General features: G+C 33.8%; 1 protein-coding gene across 2 annotated transcripts in view; it reads right to left on the reverse strand.

Moving 5' to 3' along the window:
- Nucleotides 1-341, reverse strand: part of LOC116672010 (oxygen-regulated protein 1) — an 11,832-nt gene extending 11,491 nt beyond the window's left edge. The window contains exon 1 of one of the 2 annotated variants that reach the window (XM_032503521.1): nt 168-339. In XM_032503521.1, coding sequence (XP_032359412.1) covers nt 168-208 — 41 coding nt within the window. In that variant the 5' untranslated portion in view covers nt 209-339. Of the gene's footprint in view, nt 1-167 lie in introns of both variants that reach the window. The other variant, XM_032503523.1, reaches the window with a different exon arrangement.
- Between the last annotated feature and the right edge of the window lie 239 nt (nt 342-580).

Genomic DNA, 580 nt, shown 5'->3' on the forward strand with positions numbered 1-580 from the left:
AAGATCAATTTCCAAAAGATGATTTTTTTTTTTATTCCTAGTTTTAGTCAATTTAAGCAGGGTTCCTATACTCATGAGCAGTACTGTAAGTACAGATTAAAAATGGAGGCAGTAAACAAGAAAAGAAATATACAAAAATTGCAGAATTTCAAAGTAAACTCACCTACATTGGCATCATGAAATTCCCGAGCATTTTGAAAGTATCCATGAAATGTTATTCCGTGTTCTAGTGTACATAATGACTGCTGTCAAACTAACTGCACAGCAACAGTTTATTTCTGGAGGCACCGTCCCGGTTAATTTGCTTAATCTTTGCAGTTAATCTGCGCTGCAAGTGCATTGCTTGGAAATCCTCTTCAGAAAGGTGTGTCACCTAGATGTACGTAGAGCTCTCATAGCAGAGCGAAGAGGTGGACTCAGGACCTGTGGTTTATTCAATATATATTATATTTTACATATTTAAATAGGCCCGAAACATTTGAAAATCAAAACTATAAAAAAAAGGAAGTCAACATTAAACTAATCTAATAATTAAAATTTAACATAGTTTGAAAGTGATTAAGACCAGTTGCATTACAGT

This window comes from Etheostoma spectabile, chromosome 22 (assembly GCF_008692095.1).
Source record: "Etheostoma spectabile isolate EspeVRDwgs_2016 chromosome 22, UIUC_Espe_1.0, whole genome shotgun sequence".
In the NCBI taxonomy this organism is placed as follows: domain Eukaryota; kingdom Metazoa; phylum Chordata; class Actinopteri; order Perciformes; family Percidae; genus Etheostoma; species Etheostoma spectabile.